Source organism: Balaenoptera borealis (genome assembly GCF_965194805.1).
Source record: "Balaenoptera borealis genome assembly, chromosome: 7".
Lineage (NCBI taxonomy): Eukaryota > Metazoa > Chordata > Mammalia > Artiodactyla > Balaenopteridae > Balaenoptera > Balaenoptera borealis.
Window position 1 is genome coordinate 25,061,653 of NC_138864.1, and position 13,058 is coordinate 25,074,710.

Sequence of the window (13,058 nt, forward strand, 5' to 3'; positions counted from 1 at the left end):
GATCCCACATGCCACGGAACTAAGCCCATGTGCCACAACTACTGAGCCTGCACTCTAGAGCCTGCGAGCCACAACTACTAAGCCCATGTGCCACAACTACTGAAGCCCACAGGCCTAGAGCCCGTGCTCTGCCACAATAGAAGCCACTGCAATGAGAAGCCCGCGCACCACAATGAAGAGTAGCCCCTGTATGCCGCAACTAGAGGAAGCCCGGGCGCAGCAACGAAGACCCAATGCAGCCAAAAATAAATAAATAAATTAAAAAAAAAAAAAAAAGAATTCCTGCTACTTATTTTCTGTTAGTGAATTTTCATAATGAATTACAAAATGATCCATTTCATTTTTTGAAGGCACTATGTTAAAAAGAGACAATCTTTCTCTAGGAAAACCCAGTATGTGACAGCAACTCCAAGTAGTCATATGAAAAATGATTGTGTCCATAAAGTTGGGATGAGGGACAGCAGCCACTGTGTCACTGCTCACCTGTCACAGGGTAAGCAGGGAAGTGACACAGAGACTGGAGCAGGCAACAAGGCAGATTCTATATTCTCACTCTGCTTTCCTGACCTTTCCTTCACCCCCAATTTTCTGTGCTCTTCCCTGGAGACCCCGTCTGCTGAAGATGCACGGCTCTGATGCAGTTGCTTGTTGTGAATCACTATTTAAATGTCCACACACATCTGAAAATTCCACATGGTTTTTTACCCCAGATTAGTTCACTCACATTAGTTCACTCACATTACTTTCAATACTAGTACTTGAAAGGAACTGAGCCACCATATAACCAAACCCTATCATTTGTACGGATGAGAAAACCGAGGCCCTGAGAAGTTAAGAAATTCTTGAAAGGTCACCCGGCTTGTCAACAGCATCATTTCTGAATTTTCCCATTTCTTTTTCCCGACAAAGGCTGTGCCATCTTCCCAAATACTTGGGGTCTTACCTGGGGATAATTTTTGAGTTCTCCCTAATTCTTATTCCCTTTACATCATCAGTCACCAAGCCTTAATGATTCTTCTTTCAAGACTCTTGGTATTGTCACTTCTCCTGTATTTCACTTCTGCTGTTTTCAGCACCTCATTGCCCATCCCTGAATTTCCTAAGTTAATGTAATAGCCTCCCTGTATGATTTCCCTCCTTATCTGAGCGACTGGTGATTCTCAACTCAGGCTGCTTGGTACACTCACCTGCGGCACGTTTTAAAAAAAAAAAAAGCAGCATACCTCCCATCACTCCTGGCACCATTCTGGTTTAATTGGTTTGGGGAGGAGCCTACGGGTATTTTTTAAATGCAACTTCCCCAGGTGATTCTAATGAGTAGATTGACCTAGGTCACGGCTACCTATTTGAGAGAAAACACCTTACAGAAACAATAAAACTTAGATTAACCAGAAATAATTACCTGGAACACTGGACTAGCCAGTTTTCCTCCATTCAACTCTTAACAGAAAGCAATACAAGAAAATAAGCAAATAGGCAGGAATTTATTAAAATACAAACAAACAACTACTTCTGATTTAGGTTGAGATGGTCAGTGGATATTTGGGCCATCCTCCTATGCCTTCTATCTCAACAAAAGCCTATGTAGAAATTTGCTCACCTCCTCTCACGAGCGCACCAAAATAACAACTAACTGCTGAACAACCATCCATAAAACAGACTGGAATCTACCAAAAAAGGTATTCTACGTCCAAAGACATAATGAAGAAACCCAATGAGAGACCATAGGAGGTGCGCACTCTCGATATAATCAAATCCCATACCCCCCAGGTGGGCGACCCGCAAACTGAAAAACAATTATATCGCAGAAGTTCTCCCACAGGAGTGAGAGCTCTGAGCCCCACGCCAGGCTCCCCAGCCTGGAGGCCTGGCCTCAGCATGAGGAGCCCCCAGAGCATTTGGCTTTGAAGGCCAGTGGGGCTTGAGTGCAGGAGCCCCAGAGTCCTGGGGGAAACAGAGACTCCACTCTTGGAGTGTGCACACAAGGTCTCGTGTACACCAGAGCCTGGGCCAAACCTACCTGCTGGTCTTGGAGGGTCTCCGGGGTAGGCGGGGGGCGGCTGTGGCTCTCTCTGGGCTCATAAAAGCTGGTGGCGGAAATATCAGGGAGCATTCCTCTTCTTGAACTCTTTGGAGGCAGACATCCAGCTTGGGTAATTAGCACCGAGACCTGGCTCCAGGGGACAGCCTGTCGGCTCCAGCACCGGGACGCCTCAGGCCAGCCAGCCAGCAGGGTGGGACTACAGCCTCCCCCATCAGCAGACAGGCTGCTTAAAGCCTGTGGCTAGACACGCCCCTTGATAAGGCCCTGCCCACCAGTGGGCAGGCACTGGCCCCTCCCACCAGGAAGCCTTCACAAGCCTCTAGACCAGCTTCCCCCACCAGGGGGCAGATAGCAGAAGCCAGGAGACAGCGATCTGGCAGCCTGTGGAATTTGAGTCCGCAAACACAGGGACCAACTGGTCCCTGGCCCTTGAGTGACACGAGGGGACTGAACTGCTGGGACACATAGGACACCCCCTAGAGAGAGCCACTTCTCCAAGGTCGAGAAACATAAGTAACCTTCCACATCCGTAAAACTCAAATAGAAATTTAGACACAGAATGAGATGACAGTGGAAGATAAAGCCCCAGAACAACTAAGTGACGTAGAGATAGGCAATCTATCTGGAATTTGCTATCAGAATGATGACCTAATGATACTGCAAGACTTTTATTCATTCATGCATTTACTTGTTCACTCTCTCTGCAAAGCACTGTTGCAAGAACCCAGGGTAATAACCAGCAGCTGAACTCCATGAAGGGGAAAGACTGCGTGACACTGATAACCAGGTTGCAAAACAGAGTGATAGGGGGCGGGGAGATGTGTGAGAGGCTATGGGACTTCAAAGGACTGAGAGATTACTTCTGATGGTGGATTTGGGGAAGGATTCACGGAGAAGGCAGCCTTCAACCTGGTTTTTGAAGGAGGACATGATTTGGGGAAAGGGTTTTCCAAGCCAAGGGACCAGCACGAGCCCAATCATGAAGGTGGAAATAGAGGACAATGCCAAGTGTTCCGGCAGCGCTGCAGCACAGATATGTAATAGGATACTGTGGGAGAGGAGAGATGAGACTGATTTGGATGAGGCCAAATCAGGGATGCTCTGAGGACTCATTTAAGGGTGTGTGTGTGTGTGTGTGTGTGTGTGTGAGTGTGTGTGTGTGTGTGTGTGTGAGTGAAAGGTCTTTGAGTGGGGCAGTCCTTTAGGACAATCAATTGCTCTGGCATCAGTGAGGAGGGAAGTAGGGAAAACAGGTAGAGGTTATTTCACCCTGTGGAGTGGGCCTGAATGGGAGTAGAATGACAAGAGGAAAGGAGGAGAGGGCCCTTGTGAGAAATGAGAGAAGTAAAATCACTCAAACTTGGGAACTGGCTGTATATATGAGTGGGAAGGCACTTAGGATGGTTTTGAGCTGGGCAACAATGAGGGTTGATGGTTTCTTAATTAACAGGTGATTCAAGAGGAGTAGTAGTTTAGGAGGAAAGATCACGAATACAATTTTGGATACACAGATGTGGGCCATCTGGATAGAAATGTCGAGAGGGCAGTTGGAAGTCTTGGGAATGAAGTCAGAGATAGCAAAACAGACATCAGAGTCACCTGCATGGTGGTGACAGGCGGAACCATGACAGCAGATGAGGTCCTGAGGGACGTGTTGGGGGAGGGGTGTCACTGCATGAGAAGAGAGTTGAAGGAGACCCTAGGGGAGAAATCAGGGAGGAAGGAGAAAATCCAGCTAACACATGGACCAACAGCGTTAGCTTATTGGGAGTCCCAAGGAGATGAAGGGTTGAATCATTCACTGGATTTTGTTACTATGGTGAGACTGGTGATCACTGAGGGGACACTTTTCACTAGAGTCTTGATGATGGAATCCAGATTTCAAAGGGCAAATGTGTCAGGGGAAAAGGGAAATTAAATAGAGCATACCCATTTTCAGGATACTTTGTACCTCAATCCAGGAATGTAACACACAGTACATTTGAGAATGATTTCAACAAGAGTGTGATTAAAGAGTATTTTTTTTTAATAGGTTTTCTTTTTTGGCCGCACTGCACGGCACGCGGGATCTTAGTTCCCCAGCCAGGGATCGAACCTGTGCCCCCTGCACTGGGACTGCGGAGTCTTAACCACTGGACCTCCAGGGAAGTCCCTAAAGAGTATTTTTTGTAAACAATGAGCATCCTGCTTTCCTTAAACATTCCCTACATACAGAGTTCCTTTAGGGTAGAAATGCTGTCTTATTCATCTTTATACCTTACCTACCCCTGCCCTCTGAAAAGCCAAACCAGAAAAGCCAGGCCTTAACCCCATGACTGGATCTAAGCAGGAGCTCTAATTATCTGTGGTCTCATTGGGTGGATTCCCAGTGTGGCCCAGAACGTGGGGCAGCCAGCGGGGAAGGCCTATGGTGAGGTCCCTGCAGAGGAGCAGCTGAAGGCCATTTCCCACCCACCAATAATCCTCCCAGTATCACCGTTAATTGAGTGCTATGCACCTGCATTGTGTTAAACCAGGCAGGAAAGTGTGCTTCTAGGCCCTGCCCTCCCCCTCCTTTCCTAAAAGCCTTCCCGGTCCATTTCAGGGCACAGGGCTTTCTCCCTGCAGCTTCCCTGAACCCTCACCCTGGCTTCCCTCACTCCTCTCTTTGGGAAGAGATTCCTGCCTCTTGGACTGCCCTCTCCTGATCTTCTTCACCGCCTTCTCTTACTTGCCACGCAGATGTGACCGTGTCCCATGGATTCTCCTCTCTATATGTAGTGGGGTCTCTCGGGGAGAGCTCATCCCACTCCAGGACTCCAGGACTTCCAAAATGCGCCAGCCCTTGAGCATCTGATCCAAGTTCCCTGTTCGTGGGCTGCTTCCCGTAAGTGTCCTCCGGGCATCAGAAACTCCACAAGTCCAAAGCTAACCTCGTTATCTTCACTCCTAAACTTGCTCCTTCACCCATGTGACATCGTCTGCCAGCCAACTCTGGCCACATTCTGCTCCCTGACCCTTTCCCTTATATTCATTATTCACCAAGTGAGGTTATTTCCATCAATGAAATGTCCGAAATATCCCTACAATCCATTCCCAGCTTGCAGTTTCCACCACCACTTCCCTAATTCTGGTCCTCACATCATTTGCTTCAGCTTTTACAATTACATTTTAGCTGCCCCCAGTTTCCTATAAAAGCCACTTGAAATACTATTGAGGCATAATTCCAAATACAGATATTTTCACCCTTCCACTTAATTTTTTGGTGACATCTGATTATATAAAATCCGAATTCCTTTGCTTGGCATAGAAGGTCCTTTTTGTGGAGCCCCACTTTAATGTTCTTTCATCCCGTGCCTCCCCTTTTCCTACTTAGTCTGTGTGGTGGTAGCTGTCTTACCTCTTGTCCACACGGGTGAGATCACACTTGTCACTCAAGGCCCAGCTAAAATGTCACCTCTTAGGTAGAGTAGAATCTTCTACAGCCCTGCTCAGCAGATTTAGGGTGCTGTGTCCCTTGAGCTCTTATCACTCCTTTGCCAATACTATTCATACTTGTCCCATTACCTCATTCTCTCCCTGTCACCCCTCCTTGCTTGGGAATGCACATAGGGAGAGACTCTCTCATTAATCTTTATCTCCCTAGCACCGAGCAAGGTGCCTGATAGATGTTGGTGGAACTGAACTGAGACCACAAAGAGTCCTCCAGTTTTGGGGTTTTTTTTTGGTTTTTAAGGTTTTTAGCTAATGACTCTAGTGAATTGATTCAGGTCCCCTCACCTCTGTGGAATGCAGACTAAATTATGTGACAAGCAAATACCTTTCTTTTGTCAGAAACAGGAATCTATACCTCTTTAAACCATGGTCACTGGACTAGATTTCCCCAATAACTATTCCCTGGCTTTTTACCTTTTCCAGTACATTGCAACTGTCTTCTTTATGCCCTAATTTAGGGTTCCCCTGATCAATAACTTATCCTTGAGAGATAGACACTTCAGAGAAATGATTCATTTAAAACTTCTGTTTTTGTAGACGTCTTTAGGGAATGATTGTGATGGTGTGTGTGTGTGTGTGTGTGTGTGTGTGTGTGTGTTTATAGACACATATCCGCATAAACGTATTTGATAAGGAAATGTTCAGCCGTAGGCCAATTCAATAATTCATTTAGTGAACATTGCCTTTCATTCTTAATTTAAACCAGTCCTGGATGGCAACTAGCAGGGTTATTAACAACTGAAAAACATATTTCAGAAAACATTCAAAAGGCCAGCTTAAAAGACTTCGGTGGAGAAATGCTTAGCCGTGGCTGCGACAATGTAAACGGAGTAGAATCAAGTCAGATTTGAGAAGTGTGTCGTCTGATTCCTGCTTCCACGGCCAACTGGGGGGACTGAGCGTGCATATCAATTACTGCTGAAAAGTTAAACTGATATTTTAAAATCCCAGTTTTTAAAAATTGTGGCAGTACTCACAGACCCACTGCAGGATCTGACAGTGAACACGTGGGCTGCTCTAGGGATGTAGTTGAGGGGTAAAAAGTTGCATGAACAATATTTGCAAGGCTTTCATCTATATTCTGCTTTATTTGTGTGTGTATGTGTATATATATACACACATGTACAGGACACTTAGTTTCCTTAAGAATTTTTACTGAATGTTTGGCTAAAATACAGCCAACACTTAAGGATGTTCATTTTGAAATAGTGGTGCATACTGTTTAGATACAAACTTATGACTACCCTCAAAAAAAGCTTTGTGTTTTTCCCCTTAAACTTGGTGCATCACTGAGTACGGAGGAAGGTGAGTTGGAAGATCCAGTCCTGACTGAATAACTGGCACAAAGCAGGCTGGGGAAATAGCACGATGCCAGGTGGAGTTCTGGGTTCCTAGGGCTAAAATGTGTGACGACGGTGGCTCTGTCTGGTGTAGAAAGGGTGGCCTGGGTTGGAGCTGGCCAAACGTGGGCTGAGAGGAAATACACTTTGTTTTTCTGCACTGAAGCCCAGGGAGGACTTTCTGAAGTGTGTGGGAGAGAACTCACCCAATGCCGCCTCTGCTGTACGTACCCTCCCGGCCCTTCCTTCCTGCTGGGGCCACTCTAGGCTGGACCCCTGGAATTGGTGCACCTCTTATTTTCCTGAACCCGCAAATCCTATCCTTACCACTTATAAGGTCTCAACTACAAATACTTTCCAGAGCTCTAGCAATAATTAGACAAGCTACTACGAAAGAGAGAGCATTATACATCAGTTAAAAACATATGCAAAACCAAAGCTCATTAGAGAAAGATAATATTCATGCAGATTTTACAAACCGTGTCTTTAGGGTGGCCCAATAAGTAGAAATATGGGGACCCATGCTTGTCACTTTTCATGCACATGGAGAGACTGGAAGGTACCATTCCTAAAGGAAGGGGAGGAACAGCCTAGGACCAATCATTAGAATTAACAGAACCAGTGACAAAGATATAGTATTACTGTTAGAATCAAGATTGCTTAGTACGTTTAGAGCAGCTGAATAAAAATTATCTAGGCAGTAAGAATAAAGACTTTAAGTAAAGCTGACCCTATCAAGCATGCAGCAAGTGAAATTAGTGAAAGACTGAGCTACGTTCATATTCCAAAAGTAGATTTTTTTTTTTTCTCAAAATATTGAAGGCATCCTGAGGTGCTTTTAAGGAGGCACAAATGTTTAAAAAGTTTTGAAATTGTAACATCAGAATTTTTGCAGAATTTTCTCGTAATGATAGGGTGTTTTAGTGAGACCAGCTGTCATTTGAGAAGTCACAGTAATCATTTCTAAATTTTGAAAAATCCTCAAATCAAAGACATGGTGTGCCCATGTTTATATTTATGTTTTCTCTAATAATCTCATAAATTCTTACAGCTCTTTTCACCTGTGACAATTTGCTTATTTATATTCAAAGTTCACAGTTGACTTGCTGGCTGTCATTCTTTTCTGGAAAAAAATAAAGCTGAAAAAAAGGCAGCCAGGTTTTTCCTGTTCTACATGGCTGTACTCACCTGTCTGAGGGCTGTGCTCTGAAACCAGCCTCGTAGCGGCTGTTTTGGTCTGTGTGTATCTCGGCCCCTGGGCTACAGTTCTTTACATACATGAAGATGGGTACTAGAAATTCTGGACTATCTGTCAGTGATCTCCGCGAGACAGGCCCCTGGGAGATGTAATAACCGCTCCCTGCAACGCCTGACGCTATGTTCTCTCAGCTCCACACGGTGTGAGGTAGAGGGGGATGTGAAGTTACCGTGATCAGAAACACTTAATCCACGCGGCTCAGACATTTGGGGGCCTGATCCCCCCTTTGCCAGTATATACTGATGATATTCCCTGTCTGAACGCCTAACTTGCCCCACACATGCTGCCGCATATCCACGGCTTCAACACGCAGAACGGAACAGCGCTCCGCATGGATGTCCCATTATGCCCCTTGGGATGGTTTTCATTGCAGACTGTGTCTGAGGGCAGGGAGTCTCCAGGGTGGGAATGAACAATTTGAGGTTAAAGGGAAAGTAGAGCCTCTCTGTGGTGAGGGAACTAACGCTTAACAATGAATGTGAGGGGGGAAATTAAATTTCAGAATTTATTGAGTTTACCATTTAGCCCTGCCAAGATGCGAGTAATTCTGTACAAAAACCATCAAGTGGTTTTAGTGTCACACAGAGAAGGCTCTCATTTGGTTCTAAATGTGGGCTTTACTGGGCTTGAAAGATACATGTGCTAGGAAACCTTGGACCAGAAGGTCAAATCAAAGAGCCCAGAATATGGTGGAAAAAATTGCTATGAAGGCTGTAGCAGAAAGCATGGTGAAATGTGAAAAACAGAGTTGCATCCTGTGCTAGGCATATCTGATGCGTATGTTATGAGTGTAAATGTTCAGTCCTAAAATTCAGGGTCCTGATGAGGCCAGGGTCACTATCTGTTGGAGAATGTGTGCCAAAAAAAAACAGAGACCTTTTGACAGAAGTGTAAACACAGATTCTTCTGTAAGCAAATGTCTGAGCTAACTTAGAGTTAACAGCTGTTTAGTCCAGGCTAAGTGTGTGTTTGTTGTTCTGTTAACATTTTTTTTGAACCCAAACAGCACATTGAAGAATGTGTGATTCTCAATGTTTAGAGATTTTGCTACAATTAGAGCATGTAATTCAAGCCTGGAGGAAGGCATTATATAATCGCATTTTTGGTCCTGACTGAGGGAGTTCAGTTAAAAAGAAATGTTGGGATGTCTTTGATGTCAGAACAGGACATCAGGGTAACCCTATCTTTGAGCAAGGCTGTAGGCAGAATTCTCAAATAACAAAAATCTGGCCTTATGGATTCACTAATTCTTCCACTAGAAATGAGGGGTTTTGAGTACTTTAAAATGAACACTGGTGAGTTATTTGATTAGGGAACACCAGGATAGGGCAATAGGCCCAGGCATCTCTGAAGGGATGCTTTAGAGACTTGACATTTGCTGGTTATGGCAGTTGGCTGGACCTACCCAGGAATTTGTCTTATGGTATTAAACTCCACTTTTAGTACCTGGAAAGTAAGGTTTTGTTGGCAAGCTCCTTCATAGGGGTCAAAGTCTTTTCTGTATCATATCTATTTTGAGACAAGAGAAAATCAGACAGTGGGGAAAACAGCTTTGGCATTTAGCACCAGCTTCATAATGGGTGTAGTTGAGGGGTCAGAAGCTTATCGTGAATCAACACCGTCATGCTCTGAACACAGGGTCAGGCTGTCCTCAATGAGGAGGGTGGGAGCTGAGCTCAGACTGTCAAAAAAAGCCTGAGATGGAAATGGGAGGAAAATCTAGTCTCCTTTCTTTAATTTTAACAGTTGCAAGTCTGAATGGAGAGCGATTCAGATTTGATGGGCAAAGGAGCAGCGGGGTTGAGGGGGTGAGGCTCTGACAGTGAGAGGTCGACAAGACATAAAGAGAACAACAGAAAGCAGAAATTCCTGCAGCTGGCCTTTACAGGAGAGCTAGAGGAGACATGGATTTGTCTCCGGGGCATGGGATTCTCTGGGATGGCACTTTAAAAATACAGAGTCCTGAGCCAAATCAACCCAATCCTGTGTGCGTGTGTGTGTGCATGTGTGTGTGCAGCTTTAAAACCATGATGCAAGCTTTCTTTTAACCTTGATCGCCTCTCCTCCCTTGCCCTCCATATAAAAACTATTCTCTGGAATTTGTGACTTCTTTGAGGCCCGTTCCAATGCTCTTACAGAGCTCAGCAGAGTTTCCTCTGAGAAGGCTGCCTCCTCCCTGGACTGTTGTGGAAGCAGCCCTCTCTTGGGAGAGCTCAGCTTCATGTTAGGGAAAGCAAGAGAAAGTTCTTACCAGAACCTAAATACAACTATCCAGCATGAGTTACTGGAGGAGTTGGAATTTTTAGGTTTTCCAAGATGCATGTGGAGCCCTTCTCAGTGGGGACTGGGAAAGGTAGCTGTTCATTCACTCATTTCCTCCAACAATTTAAGTGTTAGGGAACTGAAGGAGGTCAGACCTCAAGAGCTAAATGGGATCTTCTTGGTTGATTTCTTGGTTACTTCATGGTCTAATATATTTTATCAGAGTCTTAAATGCCTAACAAGCGAGGACTGGGGGAAATGAGTCACTTAATATATCCTGAAAGAGAATAATGTGTGTTGGGAGAATATGCAAAAAGAAGGAATTTCATCATAGTCCAGGGTTTCCAATAAAATGATGTGAAGAAATGGGATTTCACCCCCATCCTTAAAGCACTTTAATAAATGAGGTTTTGGCTGAGCAGTGGGGAAAAGAATTTCAGACTTGTGTATCCTTCAAGGAAGCCCCCTGCGTCTGACTCCATGAAACAGGAACTTAGTGGAAGTTTCATGATTAGTGAATTTCCTGGGGTTCCCTAAATGCTGCAGAGAGCAGTCTGGAGCCTTGCAGCCAAGGAAGAGCCCTGTTCTCTGTATGATACAGCCACAGTTCTGCCTGATGCCTGTCCTCTTCCCTGATCTGGCTCAGTGGAGGTGAACTGGAGTGATTTGTGGAACCACTCCTGGAAAAGGAAGATACACTCAGCCGTGAATGTCAGAAGCTGAAATTAAATTTCAGAATTTATTATTGAAGCAAGCCACCTTTTGCCCTATTAAAAATGCAGGTGAAATAGTGCAAAGGCTATGGAACCACTTAAAGTTCCAATAAACGTGGTCTCTGAGGCAAAGGCAACAGAGACTCTCCCCATGTCTGGTGGGCACAGAGCCGTGCACCACGGACGCCTCAGGCTGTGAGGTTACAGAGCTCCAGGCTGAGATCCACGGGAGGGGAAGAGCAATGATTAGCAAATTTGCTCAACAGAGTTTTATCTCACTAATTTGGAATTGAGAATAATTCAGACTAGGTCTAAACAGAAATTTACCCACACTCAGCAAGTCCTTTCTTTTCTTCAGAAAAAGTACAAATTATTAGTATAAGTATTACAAAGGAAATGCTTAACAGATTAAAGAAGCCAAGTGCTTTTCAAGGATCCTTAACACTCTAGAAGTACTTATTAAATTCCACGAATAACTAATAAAACCCATTAAAATTTTTTCATTAGAGCAGATCCTTTGAGACCTTTTAATCAGTCACCACACTATTAGAATCAATTGCTATACGTATCCTTATTCTTAGACTTTCAGCTCACTGAGGGCCAGGACTGTGTCTTACCTTCGGTGCCTGCAAAGTGCCTTGCACATAGTAGGTGCTCAGAAAAATCCTGCTTTCGTTGAGGAAATAGTAATGATATTAATTAATGATATTAATTACAGGATCTGCCTTACATGGAATATGTGGTAGGAGTATAATGTCTAGAGTTGACCTTTGTATGATCAGAGGGAAGAAAGGATTTGAACAAGTAATTGTAAACAAGATTATAGGGGTAGGCTTATAACATTCACATGCTAATGCATATTATTAAAGAAGAATAAACAAACACTGCTTACTGCCATATAAGTAGAGACTGGTACTGCTTAATCTGGTGCTCTAATATTATTGTAAATCATTTTTATTTACTGATTAAAGGAAGACTTTTAACTATTTAGCCCATTCATTTCTTCAGCTATAGTCTGAATATATATAGTATGGCTCAAATAGATCTTTTCTTACTTAATGTAGTTACATTACACTTATAAAATGTCAACAATTTCATTTACCAAAGGCCTGTAATACTCAACACCTATCAAAGATACAATTAACTTTGAAAATGGAAGTGCAGGCAGAGGTCTAACTCATGGTTCGGCTAGTTCTTTCCCCAAAGGGAGATGTGGCCATTTGATGTTAGTTGTCCCCGGGCCACTGGTATTCTGAGAATTTTGCTTCCTCCTGGGAACCCTGCCTGGCCTCCTAAGACCACTGAGATCATTTACAATCAAACTCACTTCAGCATTCTTGTCATAAAGACCTGTAATGTTGCTTAAGAGAATCGACAGGTCAGATCACCAACCGAGACTGGAAAGCATAATTCTGTTTTCTTTGTTTTGATGAGATTTGAACAGCAAATATTACCAGGGCAAGGCTCTGCGCTGGTCTGAACTGCTTGTGGAGGACATTTTTTTCATCCAGCGGCAACTCTATTTCCCCTGGCCCTGGCTCTGTGGCTCAGTGTGTACATCAAGCAAAATGTTCCTTGTAGTCCCTGAATGCTAATGAAAGACACCTGTATGTCAAGACAGGGTGAGAATCTGCATAATATACTCCTATGCAGCTTTAGAACCAGGATGCATGCTTTCTTTTCTCTTAACCTTTTTAGATTTAATTGTAACAGCAAGAACCAGTATTCAGGAGGCCGCTGCTTCTGCCGTATCATCTTTTGATCCTTTCCTCAGTATGATGGAGTGAAGTTTCCTTCTTCCTGCTAGTTGTTGAGATGTGTGTGTCAGGGGAGGGGGAACCCAAGCTCTCACTGAGTTTATAATCAACAAATTCTTATCCTGAGGACAAGAGTGGAGTTGAAGTGTCTATCTCCTGAGCTGCTCTTTCAAGGACTTAACTATGAAAGCAGCTTCTCCTCCGAAGCCC

General features: G+C 44.3%; 1 protein-coding gene across 7 annotated transcripts in view; it reads right to left on the bottom strand.

Moving 5' to 3' along the window:
• Positions 1-13,058, bottom strand: part of MAGI2 (membrane associated guanylate kinase, WW and PDZ domain containing 2) — a 1,331,631-nt gene that overhangs the window by 45,261 nt on the left and 1,273,312 nt on the right. For 2 of the 7 annotated variants that reach the window (XM_082399317.1, XM_082399316.1), the window contains one exon: positions 7,338-7,426. The exons of the other annotated variants lie outside the window; for them this stretch is intronic. In XM_082399317.1, the coding sequence (XP_082255443.1) occupies positions 7,338-7,426 (89 nt within the window). The remainder of the gene's footprint in view (positions 1-7,337; positions 7,427-13,058) is intronic. 7 annotated transcript variants of the gene reach the window in all.